At 40.5% G+C, this 20317-nt stretch overlaps 1 protein-coding gene across 3 annotated transcripts in view; it reads left to right on the top strand.

Annotated features, from left to right (window-relative positions):
• nfatc2a (nuclear factor of activated T cells 2a) overlaps positions 1-20317 on the top strand; it is a 72394-nt gene that overhangs the window by 15446 nt on the left and 36631 nt on the right. For all 3 annotated transcript variants that reach the window (XM_042341859.1, XM_007911960.2, XM_007911952.2), the window contains exons 4-6: positions 6815-7017; positions 14235-14407; positions 16460-16600. In XM_042341859.1, the coding sequence (XP_042197793.1) occupies positions 6815-7017; positions 14235-14407; positions 16460-16600 (517 nt within the window). The remainder of the gene's footprint in view (positions 1-6814; positions 7018-14234; positions 14408-16459; positions 16601-20317) is intronic.

Consider the following 20317-nt stretch of genomic DNA (forward strand, 5'->3'; position numbering starts at 1 on the left):
CATTTAAAAAAATTTAAATAGGACTGGGAGGGAAAGTTCTAAGAGAAAAATAATGTTTTAGTTCTGCTCGGGGTCTCTCACAAGATCACCGGATGGATTTAAACGAAGAAGTTCCCACAGCCCATTTTACCACAACGATGGTGAATACGTCTCATCACAGCATCAAACTATATGCTTTTAAATGAGTCCAGTGTCCTTCTTGACAACCTGTTCCAGTCGTTAATTACTCTCTGCGCTGTGATCCTCCCCAAACCTCTTGAAAACTCGGGGACTGTTTTAAAATTCACTAAAGAAATCCATGACTCGCTCTGACACTATTGCAAACACTGAAATATGAAGTTCTTCAAACCGTTTCTCTTTCAAATGGAGACTTGTACGTCTGTAGCCTGTCTCCCACATACTTTCACATAGTATTTGGCTGCTCTTGTCTGTTTTTTTCTACTGTGGCCTCAACATGAGCTGTTCACATCCTTTGACTGTGATCTGTGGTTTTTTTCTTTAACCTCGATGTTTCTTCCTCTATTTTGTGTGTCTGGGTAGCACACACAACACACTTTGCAAACAAAATGCACGGGTGCACCTGACTCGAACAATGCAGTCTTTGTTTTTTTGAGGAACTAAAGCCCACCATCACGCTTACGAGAATCTCATTTGACAGTGAAATGAGTTCATTTTTTTTGGAGAAGCCATTTCAGGAGCAAAGCATTGATTTGATCATGACCTAACATGTCTGAGGAACCTCAGTCAGAGATTGGGGGAGGCTTAGAGGATATTGCATTTCCTGATAGCAATATGAAGTGCAGGTAGTGTGTTTGTCGTTGCACAGCTTACTGGAGCGGTGGGAGGAACTAAGATAAAACTAAGCATGTCTGCAACGAAAACGGAAATTGTTTAGGCGGATCTCTTTGTGATCTTGTGTATGATTTTTTTTCTAACAAAAACCATACTGGCAGCTCTAACTTAATAAGTGTATGCAAATCTTAATATTAAGATAGAAAGTGCTAAGTTTAATTATTAGTGTTTTATCACATTGAATGTGTTGTAGCATTTCCCAAGTCCTTAGGTATCAAGTGTAGTGACCGTTTTTCCATTATTATTATAAAATGCTGTCATTAAAACGTAGCTCCCATGATGGATTAGGCGAAACACTAATAGCAGATGTTGAAATTGGCCTTCACGTCCCTGAACCTGGGCATCCTTGTCCTGTTGCTTTTGGTATCAAAAAAGAAGCTTTATTTGATTGCTGCCTTTCGCTTCTGTGGTTGGCCACCGAATATTAAATGAACCCACTAAGAGTCTGGTCTGGTGACCACACCATTTCATTTCGGAATCAGCAGTCACTGTTCGAACAGTTAGAGATTTAGGCACCTTTTCTGGGTACTCACCACTGGGAAATTTATGAAACACAATCGTGATGTAAAACCTCAGGGTAAAAGAAAGTCCCGCGTGTAACATCCATACGCCTGAAATGTTTCGTGTTCTTAGTCTTAATGTTGCCCACTGACTTAAAGTTCAAGATCATGAGGAATTTTCTGGGGCATTACTATATGCAAATTGGCTGCCGCATTTGCCTACATTACTGTCACTAGACTTCGCAGCAGCTTCTGTGAAGTGCTTTGTGATGTCTTCCCGATGTGAAAGGTGCTGTAACAAATGAAAGGATTATTATTATTCATTCACTAACCACACAGTGTATAAAAAGAAGGGTAGTCTGTGGTAAGCAGGAAGCATGGCACATTCAATGTTGTGGTGAACACCTAGGATGGGAGAATATTAAAAAATACACCTGATGGGCAAATTGCCCATAAAGAGCCCAGATCTACTGACAGATTTTGTGACTGTACATCAAGAGGCATTTCCTTGCCTATGTCATCCCATTGTATCAGTTGTCTCTCATTGCTAAAGGAAATGGATGCCACACAGGACGACCAATTTTACTGCTGTAGTTTGGGTTGTGAACATGGTCTCAGATTCAGACCTTTTTAGCTTTCTGATCTTGGTTATTTAAATCCTCTTGACACCACCAGACCTGCTTGGTAGACCATACCATACCTGTGGTTACGAACAATGTTTGGGGTTTACAGTTCAAGATCCTGTTCCTCACCTTCAAAGTCCTCCACGGCTTTGCTCCTCCCTACTGTGACCTCCTAAACCCCTACCAACCTGTCTGCTCCCTCCGCACAGTGGGCTCCGGCCTGCTTCACATCCCCTGCCTTGCCTACCCCACCATTGGCAGGCAGGCCTTCAGCCTCTCTACCCCCACCCTCTGGAACCCCAGCCCATAGTCCCTCCACTTCGCCCCCTCCCTTGCTTCCTTCAAGACCCATCTCAAGACCCGCCTCTTTGACCGTGCCTTTGGTCACCCTCTTACCCCTACCCTCCCTGCCCTCCATAATACCCTGAAGGTGTTTGTTTCCAGATAAATTTATAACACAGATGAGCAGGTCTTTCAGTGTCTTTCCCCCCACACCCCTTTTTCCTTTTTGGTTAAGGTTCCACACACACCCGGATGGGTGAGATGCAGCAGTGAGTTTTGGCAAGATAACAGGCAAAAATCGAATTGTGTCCACAAACACCCACCCCTTCAAGCTGAAATGTCTGGTTGTTCATGTTGTGAGAACCCTGAGCATTCTTTTTATTCTGGAGTTCCTTATGAAAGGTAACTGGCCCACTGTAAGCTTTCTTAGAAAAAGGAAAGATGTTGCCTTTTGGTTGTCCTTTTCATGACTCGTTTTTCTGCCTCTGCCCTTTATTGCGGTGGCTGTGTGAGCCCGTTTGATGTTGTAGCCCATCTAAGTGACAGAATCTGCGAGATTGGGCAGCCTTGGTGCTGCAGTTTGCATTACGTTGGAAAACTTTACCGATGCCATTTGTAGGAAAAGCGAGTTACCCAGAAAGTGGAAAATCTTTTGTCATTTGATCTCCAATTGAACAAATTGTCCAGGACGTTTAACGCTGTAAGGGCTGAGCTTCCTGTTTCACATGCATCCATTTCCTTTGCATGACATTGACAAACATAATCTGTAGAATTACAACACTGAATATATTTTCTCTTCTGTCATCTTCCTTCTTCTGAAGACAGTGACTCATGTTAGAGGTATGGTGGCAGCTGTCCAGCTCCTCCGACATTCTCCGTGCGTCATTGGAAGTTTTATCCCTGAGAGTCACCACAGCCAGGCTTGTTCCATTTTTGATCCAATGTCCATACAGACATTGCAGTTTACCATACAGTGCTCTGGTCAGGCCTCACCTTGAGTGCTACGTACAGTCCTGTTCACCATGACATAAGAGAGAAGGAAAGGCTGCCTTGACTCTGGAGGTAGTGCCAAGGAAAGCAACAAATAAATAATAAAATAATCCTTGCAATTTGCTTTAGAGCCTTATCATGTCTTCGAGACATCTCAAATTGCTTCATAGGATATACTGTAAAGTGAACTGACTGTATATTTTGTGGGTGAATGAGGATGATCCCTAGTTTTAAACAGATGAGCTGTGAGGAACAATTTGATAAACTAGGCCTTCAAAACAGATGACTTGGTAGAGACATTATAGGAGCTATATAAATGGGATTAAGAAAATAGGACTGGAGAAACACGTTTAGGTACAAAATACACAGCTGCTGGACTTTATAACAAATCCTGCATTGTGGTTTTACAACAAAACCCTCCCAATGTGAAAGAAGTCCTATCATACATAAGGATTATTATAGATATTCCAAAGCAGCAGAACAAGAGGGTGCAGGTTCAGGGTTTTGAATCTCAGGACAGACCTCAGCAAGTATTCCTTAACACAATACAATACAAATTTATATTTATACAGTGCCTTTCATATCGGGAGAATGTCCCAAGGTGCTGGGCACTCCAGGGTTTAGACTCAAGATGGAGGTGTGGGGTGTGAGCTGTGGGCGGAAGGAGGGGAGATGGTTAAAATCGCAGTAAAATAGGAAGGGAATAATCATGGGGTAATTAACTGAATGGGCTGCCAGGCAGGGTGGTTGAGTCCACACACTGGACTCATTTAAGGAAGAGCTTAATGCTGTAATGAGAAGATATTATTATTATTAATGAGAAGATGGTAGTTTGACTTGTTTGGGGAGGGTGTGTAGTGGGGGGGGGGGGAGAACATGGAAGATCATCAGCACCAGACATTCCTCATTCCATTTTCTTTTTTCATTCTAATGTCTCCTCTTAAAACATTCAGGAAAAAGAAAGTAAACGTTTCAACTTGTTTCATGAAAAGCTGGAGTGAGAGACGAAACTGGAGAATATTATTCTTGGATTTTTCTAATTTCGGGAAAAACTTGGAATAAGATTTTCTTAAGCAAGAAAGTTATTGTTGGCACAGTACTAAAGGTGACTTAAACATACCTTTCATTGAGTTCAGATGTTCGTGCCACACTGATCTTTTATCGAACGGATATCCCTTGACGCATGATGTCAGAAATTAGCCTTTCTGCTATACCCACAGCTGCCACCATTAGCGCAAAACTAGGGTTTGATGTCCCCAATGCTACTTATTGCCGTGACTTTTGTCACCCTTTATTTAGAACCAACAATGCAAAAGGTATGTGTATATGAGTACTGTACAATCTCATGTATAGCATGCCTTATATAAGCAGCAAAAACAACAAAGTGAAACAGAAGAAGCCTGCCAGTATCAACAGACTTTCTACCCCTCCCTGGGCAGACCTTTTTTAAATATCTATTAAATACTGAAATTGAATGTCCAACATCTACTGGTAAATCTGCCTTGATATGTTTTTTTTTAAAAAAAGTTACGGTGCTAAGAAGTTTATGAATAGTCACGGATACTATAAACCCCACTTCATTGGAATCCCAAGTGTAAACTGAATGTAAAAGTCTATGACTTTCCCACTTGGATGGTGGCGTATCTGTACAACTATGGTGACTGTTGCAGCTGTTCACCCGTAAAACGCACAGTCCCCACACTGCACAGTAACTCCTGCAAAGTGCTTTGAGAAGTCCTCCCGACATGAAAGGCGTCTTATCATAACCTTCCTGGTAACGACAGCTGGAATGGGTGGCAGAGGCCACGACGAAGGAATCAGGTCAATAATTTTGTGTTGTAAAGATATTGGAATACAAAGATATTTGTATTGGAAGAAGTTTGTATTCAGCACTTTTCTGTGATCTTCTGTTCCCTACAAACCCTCAAGACGTTTTGGGGATTGAACACTTGGAAAATGTTGAACCAATTAACTAGTTCAATGTTACCGAGATAGCATCACTGACCACCAAAGTGGCCAGGTTTATGGGAGGATATAATCAAATCATTGTGTTAATTTTGTATTTGTCTGTAAAGACGGAATAAACTATACAGTTTGATATCGTGCTCCAAACAAAGCTCTTTGCTTTACTTTGGCTTCTATTCTACTTGAGGTTTATATAAATGTTTGAATCTGGAACTCAGGATACTTTACTTTAAAAATAAAAAAAAGTACAGAGGTAACGTTGTTCAGCTATTGAACTTGAAATCTCAGAGGACACTGGTGCTTTCATCAAGCTGAGTGCCTGGTGTCGTGGCCAGTTATTCAACGATGCAATTAATCAAGAGTCATGCACCATGTGATTTTAAGCTGTGTTCTAAAAACATCTTGCATTTGTTGTTTGCTCAGCGCTGTAGTCCCCTTGGGAGGAACAGAATAGGGCGGCAGCAGATAAAAATAAACACAGGGCGTTTGTAAAAGATTTGCATTATGTTGTCCCATTGCTCGTGCTACCCTAACACATTGGTAATCAAAGCATTTTTATTTGTTTGTGTGCCACATTTGATAAAAACAAAACCATAGCAAGGCAAACTATCTCTAGTCTGTGACTTCGCGATCTTGGCCCGAAAATCAAGAACTGTGTTTTGCTAGTTTTAACAACAATGGAGTTGTGGAGATCAGATGCCAGGTGATTCAATTGCACTAATGGACCATTTGTTGATCTCGGTATAAAAATAAAATGATAATATGTGCATTTGATATAGCATCTTTCACATCCTGGAGCTGTCTCAAAGTGCTTCACGGGATGTCATTGCTCAGTTTTCAGGCAAATGTGGCAGCTAATTTGTGCACAACAATACCCTACAAACAGCCCTGAAATATTACTGCATCTCAGAAACACATTCAAGTCTGCAGTGAAAAGAGGCAGGGGTGAGGCAGTTTAGATGAGGGCCTTATCAAAAGCCTCTTTGAAAGACATCTTCCAGTAGTAACATTGGAAAGTGAATGATTACTGCTATTTCAGACCAGATTTGAAAGTATTAGAGAGCAAAACTGCGTCTGAATCTTTATTAAACAAGATTACTGTACACTCTCCAATGTAAAATTACAGTTTCAATGCCTAGCATCTCATGACAGCAATAACTCAGAAATATGATATGCGTGATACTGCTGCTTGTTATCACTAACGATTTACAGGAGTATATGGGGTACTGCCTCATGATTTTCGGAGGGGTTCTTGCTAGAGAGTTTGCGCTGATTAAACTTCAGTCACGCTCTCGCTTTCAAACACATGTATCACAGCCGAGCCTGATCTTTTCTTTACCCAATATCCACACAAATCCACCTTCAAACAGGCATTGCTGCATCACAATGACATTTTTTTCCCTTCTTCAAAACAAAAGCGTTGCACTCAATTCACTGCCTCAGCTGCGGTCCTGTTGTTTTAAAAGCAATAATGAGCTTGGGAGTGCTTATTAAACTGTGATTCAAAGTTCTTGTGGTCTTTCCTGACCCTCATGAGAAGTATTCCAAAATGATTTAATGTTCGTCGAGAGCCTCAATATATGTTGTCTTGTTTCTCGCCAGCTCCACGGTTATGTGGACAACAAGCCTCTCAGCCTGCAGATTTTTATTGGAACAGCAGACGACCGGCTACTACGACCACACGCCTTCTATCAAGTCCACCGTATCACCGGGAAAACCGTTTCAACCACCAGCTATGAGAAAATCTGCGGAAACACCAAGGTGTTAGAGATTCCACTCCTGCCAGAGAACAACATGAAAGCAATGTAAGAAAACTTTGTTCACTATATCAGAATGTGTTGCTTTGAAAGAGTATAAATTCATTGGTGTGCCACCAAATAGATGGGTATCAGTGTGCCACAGGTTGGATCAATATTTCTTGCCTCCTGCTTCTGATGATCATCTAAGTCCCAACATGAAATGGGTTTGGCCAGTTCCAGTCTGGTTACTGGTAAGAATATACAAAACTATCCAAAATGGACCCCAGAAAACCAAAAGCTTCAATTTTGCAGCCCGGCTTTCAAATTAGGACCAAATTTAAGAATTTTGTGCCATTTTCCCACTTAAGGCCAAAACCACGAAGCATTTCAGGCCCTTCATTGGTAAACTCAGTCAGAGAAAGAATAAGGAAATGACAGCATACACACTGGTATAGCAATGGGTCTTCTCCTGAGGTTGATCTTCTGCTACACTGTATTGTGTTTCAATCTCCAAATCTTAAGTACCTTGTGTTGCCCAGTGGAAAACCCAAGGACATTCAAGGGACAATTTTAATGTTATAGAGATGGTTGTACTAGAATGCTGAACTCATATTTCAGCTCTTTAATACCAAGTGTAATGTGAAGCGGGAAGTACAAATCAGCTCTGTGTTTCACATTGCTCAAACTCCTGGAGGAAAAGTCTCTCCTTCTCCAGTGAGTACAAACACAGCATCAAAAAGCTGAGGAATAATGAAACTCCCTTTGGCTCGTGTTTTGAAGTGTCAATTACTATCAGTGGCAGACTCTCAACGGTGAAGGAATTGCTGAGGACTGCTGTGGAGTCTGTTTGAGGTCCAACTGAAATCTGTCAGATCGCCGAGCCAGACAGGATTCCCGATTCAGAGCCAAATCGCTAGAATCCAGATCCTGGAGTCAGGCTTCTCTTCAATCTGACGCTAATCCCAGCTCAGGTCCTAACTCTGTGTGTCCAGCGCCTTGGGACTTCCTCCTGACTTGAAAGGCGCTATACAAATGTAATGTTGTTGTTGTTGTAAAATCTGGGCTCATGCAGATTTGCCTGATACTTTTTCACATTACGCAAGGAGTGTGCAAAGCATTGTGGTTGCTAATGAGAATAACTGTTTACATGGACTGTGATTAGAGATTAAGTTCTTAGCTCCCACTGCATCCCAATAATGGATTTTTTTTGATTAATGGATTAATTGATGAAATGCTGGTAGCCAACAATTGGCTTCAAACTAGCTGAGTGGTTAATTTGGAAGCACATCTATAGTCTTGGTCAGTTTGATTGTCCACAGTGGGATGACTGAGGTATGTGTGTTAAATGAAAGCTACTCTAGATAGTGGCCTGCAAACAGAATAAATCATTTTGTTAGTACCACTGCCTTTGACCTGAAGTCAGAATTAAATGACTTGCAATTCATCTGCTCTCACGTTAAGCTACCAGCATTACTGCAGCATAGTTTCTGAGCAATTTTGTACTTTTTTTATCATACTAAATAGCAAAATAATATTAGCTATGGATTATTTATAGCACTTTCCACTCTTGTTGTGACGTTCTTTAAAACATTATTTCACATAAAGGGTGGTTTATAAGCACAAGTTGTTTTTAAAATGCTCTTTTACTGCCTTCTATGTATGAGAAAATCTACAATCAAATCCAGTTAGCACAGGCTGAACAGGTTGGGACCTTTTTGCAAGCGTTAATAAAATTACAGACTGTTAGTTTTCCACGCCCAAGGTAATGCAATTTGTAATTGCTTATCCTATGGTGTGAACAGTGGCTTTGAATTGGCCATTTCCGGACCTGTTGCCCACAATTGCAGTAATAGAACTTGGAGCAGCTTTGACTTTCAGGAGCATTCAGCTGATGAACTCTTTTATATTCACCAATTTAAAAAAAAGCTAAGCAGCAGTTTTTGGGGTTTTCACGATTGAAATGCGCAGGTTAATTACTGTCCTCTCCAAATAGAAGTTGAATCCTAGGTTGCATGAGCAATGTCAAAAATGTATGCACCTTTCAAATGGGGAGAATGTCTCAAAACGGTTCGCTAAGACTGAATGGGAGTCCAAATTAGCAGAGAAATTGAGTTAAGATGAAAGATGGCTAAAAACATTGTAAATGTTGGTTTTCTTCTTAAATTGGCAAATTGAAGCGTTTGATTTATTCTGCCTGGAATTGCCTGTATCGAGCTTTTGCAGCTGAGGACTGCAGAGCAGTTGCCAAGTGGCAGATTTTGAGAAGGGTGGACTGTAGAGGAAGAGATTTTTAGATTGCCTTTGTTATTAATGCCAAAATGCTATGATTACAAATGCTATTTTAGACAGTCAAAAGGATTAAAATCCCTTTAATTAAAGCGCTTTGTGGCACTGTAGAGGGCTTTAGCTTTGTCAGCAAGAACGCAGGCCAATGAGTTGCAACCCAATACAGCCACAACACAGCAACGTGGCACCAAGGCTGCTTGCCTTTAAACTTGTCGTTAAACTGCAGCCAGTCTCAAGGGTACAAAGTGCTCGATCTCTTTCTGTTTTTAGCATCCCGATTGCAAGGCCTCAACAATAGAGTTAAAATTCACAACGCATCTAAAATCCAAACCTGCACCACGTAAGTGAAAATACTTCCAGAAAACTGGAGAAAAGTTGGTAGCATCAAGCAGAAATGACCCCAGATTGTGTTAGCGCCAAGGTCTCATCCTATCACGTCAATGCAATTCGGTTGACTGTATCCTGTGATGGAGTTGAGGAAATCCTAAATGCTCAACGTATTCAGTGAGGAGGTACCGAGGGCAAGATTCTAGCATTTCAGTTTCGTCAGCAGTGACTGACTGGAGGAGTCCTAATGGAATCCACTGAGGGTCTAACATGACTCACCTGGACCTGTTCTGCCAAATGGTTTGCCCCACCCCACCCCCACCCCATAGAAAATAAAAACTCTGTTATTTTAAGATTTAGGTTGTATTGATTTTGAGAAAAATATTCTCAAAATTAAAAATCAGCAGCTCCAAAATTCGCTCTGGTTTTCAAGGAAAATTGGCTTGTGCCAGCGATCTTAATTTTTGAGAATGTTACTGGAATTTTGTTTGATTAAGAGGGAAAGTGGCCTTGAAATAAGAGCTTTTTCTGAATCGAAATGAAATTAGGTTATTTTTGGCTGTGGACAGTTCTCGTCAGGTAAAAGAGCTGAAAGGATGTGCGGTCAGAAATATTTCTGTGTAACTTGAGCGAGGTTTAAGGGATGGCGTTCGAATGCTTACATGAGCAGCCCTTTTCCTTCTCACACACTGATTACTACCTCAGTACTGTCTGGGAAGTGGAACACTGTTCTCTTATGTAAAGGATTGCAACTGTCTTCCCCTTGCACCCAGTCACCACCTCACCTTTCCTTATGGCTGTATATTTTTTTTGTGTGCAGACATAAGTGAAGTAATCTTGTGAAAGAATGTCTGTTAAGAGCAGACATATTCCCAAATGACTAGGTTGCATCACTTGCAATGACTAATCAAAGAAACCACACAGTATGTGTAACCCATCCGCTGAGCTTGGCAAACGGTTACCAAAGGGAAAGGCATTTGAGCAAAAGGATACAGTCAAGTTACATTGATTAAATATCAGTGTTCGTAGATCAACAAATAACCTGAACTTTTCCTTGAACCAAAGGACTTTCAGGCCAAAGTCCCCTTTTGTGCACTGAATATAGTGACATAGAGTGAACAGAAAGAAGAAAAGAGAAATTCATTTCCAATTTGACAGTGATTCATTTTAAGAAGTTTTACAAACCAATGATTGTGGGGCATTGATTCCTGTAGGGTGACAGTCCATGTCCGGCTGCTGTTGCATTCTGAATCATGTCTTTTCTGCTGCAGTAGTTGTATCAAGTAGACCCGCAGATTGCAACTGGTTAAGAAAAAGAACAATAAAGACAATGGCATTGAAGTGGAAGTGGGAAGGGTGGAGTAGAGTGATAATTTAAGCAACTGGTCTGTGTACTCATGACAGAACATTACAATTCTTGCATAGTTTTTCCCATTAAAATGCGATATTCACATCTTGTGCATAGCATGTATGTGTGGAGTGCAGAAAGTGACCCGATAAACCAGAAAGTGTCCCTTTTTTTATTGCTTCACTTGTATCACGCTCAGTGACATGATCCATCCAACCGTGTTACAATCAGGTTCCTCTATAGCATGTATGAATGGCTTTGAAGTATTAAGCAAGTGATCCTCAACTCAAGTGTTCGTCAGATCAGAAGACTGCAAAAGGTGGCAAGATAGGAATTTACCTGCTTGATTTTTCCGAATAAGCTTTTGTTTTGGCTAATTCATCTCCTCAGAGTATGAAGTATATTTCCTCTTCGACCGTACCTTTGGTCACTCTCTTACCCCTAGCCTCCCCCGCCCTCCACCCCTCCTGCCACCAACCATCAACTCGGGTATACGGATCCCTGACTGGGATGTCCTCCTGACATGAAAGGCATTGTATAGCAGTTGTTGTTATATTTGGAAAAAAACAATGAGTTGGTGTAACTCTGCACTTTTTTGGGGAGGAGGCCTGATATGCCGAGCTGTCTTTTCTCAGGCTGTTTTCTTGTGTGAGGTTTAACATGCTTCATACTCCATTCCCAGTGAAAGCTGCCTTTCATTTCCCCATTTGAGGCTGCTGTATCACATTCACAGCTATGTTTCTTGTGATCTCCTCAGTCAGCCTTTTCCACAGTTTAACTTAGATTTTTTTTTAAAAAACTCAAGAAAAGAGAAGAAAAACAACTGCAAATCCTGAACTGATCCCACTGAGTGTTTGACATGGAAACTCAGTAATTTCTGCACAGTCAGGATGTGTGAGCCGCGAAGCAGATTTCAGCAAAGTAAGATCAAAGAAGAAAAAAATTGCAATAGAGATACTAATCTATGTATGTTTTTCTTTAATTAATTGAAATCTATTTTAGTCTGAGATCAGTTAAGTCAGTAAATGTTTCTGGGTTTAAATGCTATTTTTGCGACATCGTTAAGATCTTCAAAAGGTTTGGGTTCGACAGGCTATTTTTCTGGCGGTTGTGCTACACCAGTCGATCTCTGTGAGCTTTTCTTGTAAGTGATGAATGAGGAGTGCTGTCCTCATGGAATACTCAGCTAAATAGTGGAGATGATGGAATGGCAGATGTTCTGTTCTGTTTTACTTGTGTGTCAGCCTGGATCAGTAGCGCTCTCGCCTGAATCAAAAGGTTGTGAGTTCAAGCCCCACGTCAGGAATAGTGATCCTGTGGAGCAGGCTCGCTGGAGAAACGGTTGAAGCAGGAAGTGTTGATACTTTCAAACACAGATTAGATCATTTTCTTTTACGAAATATGGGATTATGGGATATAGTACATAGGTAGTTTGGGACATATATGCATGCAACCGCCAGGAAGGTGGAAGGAGAACTAGATGGACCTTGGTCGTTTTTTGTCTAGCATTTCTTATGTTCTTATGTGGGACTTGAAATCACATTGTCTAAACTAACACTCAAATGCAATACTGGAGATGCTGCATTGTTGGAGGTACCATGCCTCGGATGAGATGTTAAACCGAGGACCCGTCTGCAGTTCAGGTAGATGTTAAAGATCCAAAGCCAGCATTCAAAAAGAAAAGGGAGTTTCTCCAAGTGTCCTGGCCAACAATCCCCCAAAATATAATTGGTCATTCTCTCCGACAGTTGTTTGTGGGACATTGCTGCATGCAAACTGACTGCTGCATTTCTATATTTTATTATGATGTGGCATGTGTCTTAATCCCATTTACCTGATTTTTCCTCCATATCCCTCAACTCCCAACTATCTATCTAAAGCTGCAAATATAAGATTTGGGTTTATGGGTTAATTTTCATCGAATAGAATTTTCCCAACAAAGTGTTTGCATTTGGATAAAATTCAAACCTGGTAACTGAGATCTGCCTTCACCTAATTCTACTGTCCATTATTTCACATCGTGGCAACCACATGTTCCAGCTCCTTGGGATGTCCTCCCGATGTGAAAGGCACTCTATAAATGTAATTTTGTTGTTGTTTATATTCTTCTGATGGGAATTTTAAAAAAAACTGAGACAGACATCAGAATCTAATCTCAATGTAGCAGAAAAAAATTGAAAACAATCGAGTCCATATCCTGTGTTGTGTCGCAATGTTAATCTACAGTCTAATTCTGGAGAAATCATAAAGTTTTTTGTGGTGTTTAACACTGGGGTCAAACAATGGACACATCTTGGATTAGCTGATGTCCTCAGGGCCTTCTGTCTTTTCTCCAGACTCCCACATCCATCCGTCTGTGAAATGTATTTGTGTGCACCTCAAGGTAGAAGTTATAGAGAAGAGATTAATGGTTACTTCGTGCAATCATATGAGGGAAAGATGAGCTCCATTAACTCAGGTCAGACCTCGAAGAAATGCATTTCCTATTACAACATGATTATAAACTCAGAATGCAGCGTGTACTAGCATGATTGAACAACGCATTAATTACTCTAGGTAGGACACCGTACCCTAGGAAAACCCCACAGTTGGTTTTAATTGCTGTGTGGTAAGCACACTTCCTGTTGACTGAACCATGGAGTCTATGTTGAAGTAGCTCACTTTATGTTCTTGCCCACTCTATTTATTCTCAATGTTATTTTTATATAACTTGCTTTAGAAGGAAACGTTTGTGTCAGCTGATTTCTGATCCATGCCCAAACCCATAACTGTGCCTAAGAGAATTCAAACCAGGCAAAGTTCCACATATGAATGTGCATTTGCTCCCAGGAGGGTGCAACTGCTAACCTAATTGTGGAGAATATTAGGCCCACGAATGCAGGGAGCCACTCTGAGGACTCCAGAGTGCTTGTTGGTGTGCTGCTGGAGCTTAGCCGGTTTAATCAACACAGCTTGTCATTGTGTCCACTGTCGAGCATGTATTACCTGCTCGCATTGAGGATGAATGAAACAAGGCGAGATCAGTTGAATGTGAAGTATCTCTTCTCACTTCCATCGCCAATCGGTTCAATAAGATGTATTTGAGTAAGGGAAGGTCACGCACAGTGCACGCATGTTAATCTGCCACATGAATACTTTTCTGTCAGTGTAAAGCTATCAACCAAAAAAAAAACTTTTTTGGACTTTAGCCAATCTTGCTTGAGATACTAGGATTTATCCAGGTGGATTATACTTTTAAGATTAATACTGAAAAAAAAGCAACGATTTTAGTAAGTTGGGCACCATTTCCCACTATTATTCCTTGTACTTCTTTCTTTGACAGCATTGACTGTGCTGGTATCCTCAAGCTGAGAAACGCAGACATCGAACTGAGGAAAGGGGAGACTGACATTGGCAGAAAGAACACCAGAGTGAGGCTGGTCTTCCGCGTACACATTCCTCAACCCAATGGCATGTTCGTCTCGCTCCAGGCTGCTTCCAATCCCATCGAATGCTGTAAGTTTTCCTTGAGCTTGAATTCAAATGTCTATTCAATGCAGCAACTTTAACTCATGTCATATCTTACGTAAGACATCGCAAGCGACAGACCTGGGTTTGATTCCTGGCAGGACGATACCTTGAGCAAGTTTCCTTACTCCACACGCCTGATAATAATCCCTCAAGGAAGAATAAATAAATAAATTATTCGCTTCAATCCACAACGGTTTATGGGACACTGCACATTGCTGTGCGCAATTGGCTGCCAAGTTTTGCCCACAAATATACAGTCAATTCACTTTACAGTATATTCTTTGAAGCGCTTTGAGACGTCTAGAAGACGTGAAAAGCCCTATATCAAATGCAAGGATTATTATTATCTTTCATGTTGTCTTTCATAATGTCTTGAAGCACTTTATAGTCATGGTGTACTGAGCGAAGCGGAGGGGGTTGCAGGTATTAATTGAAGTTACGATCAAAGACGTTAGTTCTTTTGGAGGGTTTTCAAAGAGGGTGGGAGCACGTACCATGGAGATTTGGGGGCAGATATCCAGAGAGCCGGGTAGATTCTATTGGTGAGATAGAGAGGGCGAGGGAGATAGATGTGGAGCAGCATAGCTTTTCATAACACCACTGTAACATGGACACCTGCATTTCATCAACTTTTTAAATTTAAATGCAAGAGCGAAAACTCTTTGTTGTAATTAAATTAATCATTCCCAATGGGAAGAACGTTTACAGGAATAGTGTTTTGAGACCGTCAGACCATGTGTAGGTTCTTTTACACCTGAGGTATGATCTTTCTACCTCCCAGTATTAAGCATCATGAAATATCATGTGAGCATTGGAGAACACATGGCTGCTGTTTTAATATTATGTGCAGAGGTGCTTTCCTCCAATACTGCAGTAAAACATGGTGAACACACAACATTTAGCTAATCCAACATAAGAGAATGAATAGAAGCTATCAGACTATCCCCTTTGACATTATTCAACCAGAATAAAATCTCAGTTGAAGATGTTAAAGCATCTTAGGGAAGGAGTAGAATCTCACTTCTCCTTGTGAAACCCATGTTCAATTGTCTAGATGTTTCTCACTTTGCGTTTAAGCAACAGTGTTGTCACACAAGAGGAACTTTTCTAACACTTACAGAAGTACATGTGATGGGTTCCTACTCAGATATAGAGTATCATAACAGTTAACCCAACTTCCTAACAAAAAGTTGAAGTAAGCAGGAGCTCAACATGTGGTCTTTTGTAGTAGCAATAAATATTATGTTTCATTATAAGTGCTCCTTGAGAGGCAATGTGTAGTCAAATCTAGCTGTAACATGAGGCAAACTCTGTTTGTATTTTCCAATCTGTCTTCCATAGAAAATGTCTTTTGCTGAAATAGTCTTGAATGAACTGTCAACTCTATTCTATTTAAGCGCAATGTTTACAGTTCTGTAGACTTCATTCATCCAAGCACATTATTTTGGGATCATGAAACAGATGCTCCTTTTCCTATTTTGAGTTTCTGTTATTGTCTAGACTAGCCTGATTACCTGAACTGATTGAAGCACATTACTGAAATGGAAAATTAAACATAAGTCAGGAGTTTGACAGATCACCTGGAGGAGGGCAAGGGAAGGATAATTGCACTGTTTACATATTAAAAATATATTCATTGCCATACTTTTGTTCAAACATGATTAGCACAAGTATATGGAAATAGTGAATTTAGACTTTGTGCAACAATAGCTGTAACTGTTGCTTGAATCGTTCTTGTTAGGATAGAAAATTGGGGAACATTCTTCAAAGTTTTCAGTGTTTTTGAAATAGTTAAACCAATAACCTCTCAGGTATAGTATGAGCAGAGTGCCTGACAACTGTAGGTGAGGATGCACATGAAGGGATTAAAGTTACTTAACTTGATTGATCAGGCACAATGCGATTGAACCTTTGATTCTCCAGGCACAGAATCTAAACAACTGACCCGAACATTTAAAAACTGCTTTGCATGCTCTTTAAATTACAAGCTTGTGGTTGCTTTAACCTATTTTATTCTCTCTTGCTTTCTGGCTGCAGCTCAGAGATCAGCACACGAACTGCCAATGGTGGAGAAGCACAACATTGACAGCTGTTTAGTTATGGGCGGACAACAGATGATCCTGAATGGTCAAAACTTCACGCCAGAGTCTAAGGTCTTATTTACAGAGAAGACTCATGGTAAGTCACACTATTTCTAAATCCAAATGAAAATTTGTGCTGTTGGTAACGTTGGAAAAAACAACTGCTGTTCTCAATCTGTCTATCCTTGTTGTGTATGGAATGTTATTAAAGTGAGGGATGACATTCTATCATCTAGAGATATAACATTCAGCAATTTAGGACCCAATACTTAGCAGTTGGTCTATCCATGTTGGACATTATAGAGATCTCTTGAAGTGCAAAGCTGACCTTGAATTGCTTCAATATGTTGCTTGGTCACAGGCTAGAGGAGCAGATGGACTGCAACGGTGTGGTGTTATATTATTCTAGTCCTCTGGACTCTCTGAGTGAGAAGTCAGTCTAGTGTGAAGCACACATTAGGCTTAAACTTGTATTAAACAAGTCATCAACCAACATTTCCACTTAGAATTTTTTACCTATCACCAGTGAGGTAAGCCCGTTACCCTCTTTCATGTCTTGGAAATTGAAATTGAAGTCTCAAGGAAATTGAAATTCAAGGGAAAGTTCCACCTTATAATTTTATACAGATAAATACTACGCATAGGAAGTAAGAATAGCAAACACAAGTCCTCCATTGGATGGGATGGAACTTGCCGAGGGGGAAGCTGAAAGAGATCTTGTGGTATTAGTTGCTTCTCTTTTTATGTCAAAATATGAGGCAACAATAAACAAAGCCAGCAGGATGCTGCGCTACACTGCTAAACCAGTCGACTTTAGATTCCCTGATGTCATTCTCGGCTCATACAACGCTCCGGTCAAGGTGCACCTAGAGTACTACTGGATACAGTTCTGTTCATTGCGATACAAGGGAACTGTCCTGCCCCAAGAGACAGGGCTGAGGAGAGCAATAAAGATGATTCCCAGTGCGAGTGGAATGAAAAACTATTAAACTAGCTAGGACTCTTCAGTCTTGAGAAAAGGCGACGCAAGGGGACCTCATAGAGGTATCCATTTTAAATGGGTTCAAAAGAGTAAACGCTGATCAATACTTTTGGACGCACCAAGATAATGGAACAAGAGGACATAAGTTTAGAGTGGCAAAGGGGAATTTTGGGACAGACGCCAAGAAGTTTTTCTTTATTACCAGAGGGTAATTAATGACTAGAGTAGGTTGAAGGGAAGGGTAGCAGTGGCCAGCTCATTTAAAAAAAACAACTTGATGCTGTGATGGGAGGAGGGGGGGTTGGTATTCTCAAAGGATCATTCTTTATCAAAACTGATCTGGTGATTACTGAAACTGGTCAGAGATCATTTGATGTTGAGCTGCAAAAGTGGAAGAAAGACCTGTAGCATTCCCCACCTGAAGGTTTCACTTTGTTGAGTGCAAACTTCAACGTATGTGTAAATTTAAAAGAAAAGTGTTCATTAATCTACCTTACTCCAGAACTGAAATTATATTGGTGTAAAACTTCATGAACGCTTCAGAAATATATATAAACCATTCTTACTGATTGAAAGGCATGTTATAAGTTTTTCATGCACTCTTGTTAGTTATTTAAATGCTGGCATTCAGCATTCATAAATTGTGCTTCTGGACTTGTGATTATTCATTTGTGATGAGCCCAGATTCATAATTGGGGAGACTAGAAAAAGTAAAGTTAGCATAAATGACCAATCGTATTTTTCTGCATGAAAGGCAACTGCACTGTAAGCTGGGTGTCTGACACACGCGTAAACCCGCCACCATGCTTAAGAGTATCCAAACCAAACTGAGAACCATTATTCCTACCTATACATGGAAATTACAGAGATAGATTGCTGGGATGGAATGCGCACTCTCTCCCTGGAAGGAAGCATCCTGCTTACCCAATTTCGGGAATGTATCAGGTGCAGGTCGGCAAAAAACAAGGCTTGGGGACCCCATAGTGCAATGGGCTACTGCTGGAGTCTAACCAGCTAAAACTGCATAGCTTGCCATTGAGAGCAAAGCCTGGCAAGCTGTCCTGCTGCTTCAGCTAGGACCACCCTACCCATTAGGGACTTTAGCTTGTAGGGTTAACGGTAGCTGAGTGGGAAGATTCCCTGCCCTTCCAAGTTCTGCTGATAAGCCAGGCTGGCTAGAAAAGAACTGTTAAAGAGTAGGAGACAAATTGCACTTAGCCTTTAACATTTACGTTCAATCACTCAAATAGATCGTTCAGGATACAAGATGTTAGAGGACGACCATATAATTTATAGTCTTAGATTGGGTTATTTCAGGAGAGGCCCAGTGGAGAATGAAGGAAATGGCTTCTGCAGGACTGCAATTCATATTTGCGATTCTTTTATTTTCATCAGACCCTTGGTTTCTGTCAGGTGTATGTGCAGCTGTCTTGTGGATACACGTCTTACTGGTTCTTCCACTTATTTAAAAAAGCACACACACACACACTCTGCTGGTTCACTCCTTTAAATTTGGACCCTCTCCTTGAACGGAGGCCACAAATAAATGGTTTCGGAATTGAAACAATACAAAAATTGTTTCTATTCCAATTCTACTCAGACTCTAGTCCTCCACTCTTCCAAATAGCAGCAGCATCCACTCTGTAATGATTTTATTCTCTAATCTTCCAAGACAGCTCAAATCTGTAGATATTTTTCCCTTTTATTGTTGTGTAGCAGTACTTTGGGAACGATAATGAATCCATCCATTTCCCGTGCCATATCATCTCGGTTACTAACATGTGTGCCCTGCATCTTCCACTTGGATCTTCTACCTTTTCTGATAAATTGCAGTTGGCAGCATATCATTCACTATCGTAATAGAAGTCTTCTCTGAACAAATTCCATTTATCTAGGTTATTCTGGGAAAGGCTTTACTCAGTTGATTGCTTCCATATGCCCATGTACCCTGTTAAAGTCTAATAGATTACTACTGTGCTCCTCTCCCACTCTGGCTCTGAGAGTCTTCCTTAATGAAAGCCTATTTTCCTGTGAAGCCATCTGGTTGGTACTTTCTCCATTCCACTGTGTTTTTTTGTTTGCTTTTCCCCGACAAAATACACAGTTAAATTTACAATATATCCTGTGAAGCGCTTTGAAACGTCTCGACGACGTGATAAGGTGCTAGATCAAATGCAAGGACTATTATTATATAATTCTATTCCCTAGCAATCTATTTCTAGATTTACAGAATAGGTTTAAATTTGTGTTTCAAGGAAAAGCTTTCACTTCTTGAAACAGCTTTTTGTGAACTTATAACTTTTTTGTGGATGAATCAACAGTGTAAAATTGACATCCTGTAGGCATTTTGCATAAATCTAGATTAATTGCAATCATCCTGGGTCCATCAAAGAGTTAAATTAGGAATCAAAAACATAAACACAATCTGTGAAAAATGAAGTTGTGAAAAGATTTTTGGATGGTTTCCCCGCTAACAGAAACAATCTGGAACTTTAGAGCTTTTAAAGTTTAATTAATGTGGGCAACCACTTCTGGCAAGCTTTCACTGCCTGTTGTCTTAGTATGGGGCTGAGATGGCAGTGGGACTCTGGTTTATAGTTTACCTTTGAAGAAGTTTGGCTTCTTGTATTTTTATGAAGTTTTTTTTTCAAAAAACAAAGTGATGTAGAACTCTGATCTTCTGCATAAATGGAAAGGTGTAAATCAGTCGTGTTAAAAATTGGCACAGTCTTCTGGTATTCCCTATTCCGCAGCAAGTAATGAAATCTTTATGTAATTAATTTTATGATTCCCACTGATCGTCTTTATGTAGCTGCTTTGATTAAAGCTCTA

The sequence above is a fragment of the Callorhinchus milii genome, unplaced genomic scaffold (assembly GCF_018977255.1).
Source record: "Callorhinchus milii isolate IMCB2004 unplaced genomic scaffold, IMCB_Cmil_1.0 Scaffold18, whole genome shotgun sequence".
Lineage (NCBI taxonomy): Eukaryota > Metazoa > Chordata > Chondrichthyes > Chimaeriformes > Callorhinchidae > Callorhinchus > Callorhinchus milii.